Source organism: Nestor notabilis, unplaced genomic scaffold (assembly GCF_000696875.1).
Source record: "Nestor notabilis isolate BGI_N333 unplaced genomic scaffold, ASM69687v1 scaffold22944, whole genome shotgun sequence".
NCBI lineage: Eukaryota > Metazoa > Chordata > Aves > Psittaciformes > Psittacidae > Nestor > Nestor notabilis.
Window position 1 is genome coordinate 8,852 of NW_009924633.1, and position 837 is coordinate 9,688.

Here is an 837-nt window from a genome sequence, read left to right on the forward strand (position 1 = left end):
GACCGTGGCAGGGGGTTGGAACCAGATGAGTTTTACTGCCTGTTCCAACCCAAACCATTCCATGATTCCTTCCCATAGGTCTACATGTGGGTGGGCACCCAGACCAGCCAGGTGGAGATCAAGCTGAGCCTCAAGGCATGCCAGGTAAGGCTTGCTCCTGGTGGGTGAGGATTTGGGCATCTCCATCCTATGGGACCCTGATCCAGCCCCAGAGGTGGGCAAGGGCTGGGGACCCCCATGGCTCTGCTCTGCCCCAGGTCTACATCCAGCACATGCGCTCCAAGGACCCTGCGCATCCCCGCAAGCTCCGGCTGGTGCGGAAGGGCAACGAGCCCTGGCCCTTCACCCGCTGCTTCCACCTGGAGCGTCTTCCGCAAGCCCCCCGCCTAAAGACCACCTCTGTGTCCCCTTCTCCCAGCTCAACCCCTTCCTAAGGGGTATATATGGGGCAGTGTGGGTCCATGTTACACCCTGCCTGGGGATGCTGCTGCGCCAAACCAGTGCTGAGGGTGGTACCCAGGTTTGGGTGGGAGGATGCTTTGCTTTAGCACTGGGGGGCTGTTCACTGGCAGGGGGACAGCCCTTTGGTGTCACATCAATAAATGCTGCACTTCTCACCCCAAGACTGTGCCCATCTCACTCCCAAGTGGGGTCCTCACCCCCCCGATCCCTGTGGTTCAGGGGACCCTGTCACCCCCCAGCTCCAAGCGCAGCACCGCAGCCCCCTGCACACCTGCAGCTTGGGCAGTTGATATTAAATGCTTTATTTTCAATATTAAAAACCAGTATTTTTAATAACTAAACAATGCTAAATTCATCTTACCAAAAAAAAAAACA

At 56.8% G+C, this 837-nt stretch overlaps 1 protein-coding gene across 1 annotated transcript in view; it reads left to right on the forward strand.

Moving 5' to 3' along the window:
* FLII (flightless I homolog (Drosophila)) overlaps positions 1-390 on the forward strand; it is a gene marked incomplete at its 5' end in the record, with an annotated part of 8,647 nt that extends 8,257 nt beyond the window's left edge. The window contains 3 exon segments of the mRNA XM_010012696.1: positions 79-144; positions 258-358; positions 360-390. Of these exon segments, the coding sequence (XP_010010998.1) occupies positions 79-144; positions 258-358; positions 360-390 (198 nt within the window).
* Positions 391-837: the final 447 nt, after the last annotated feature.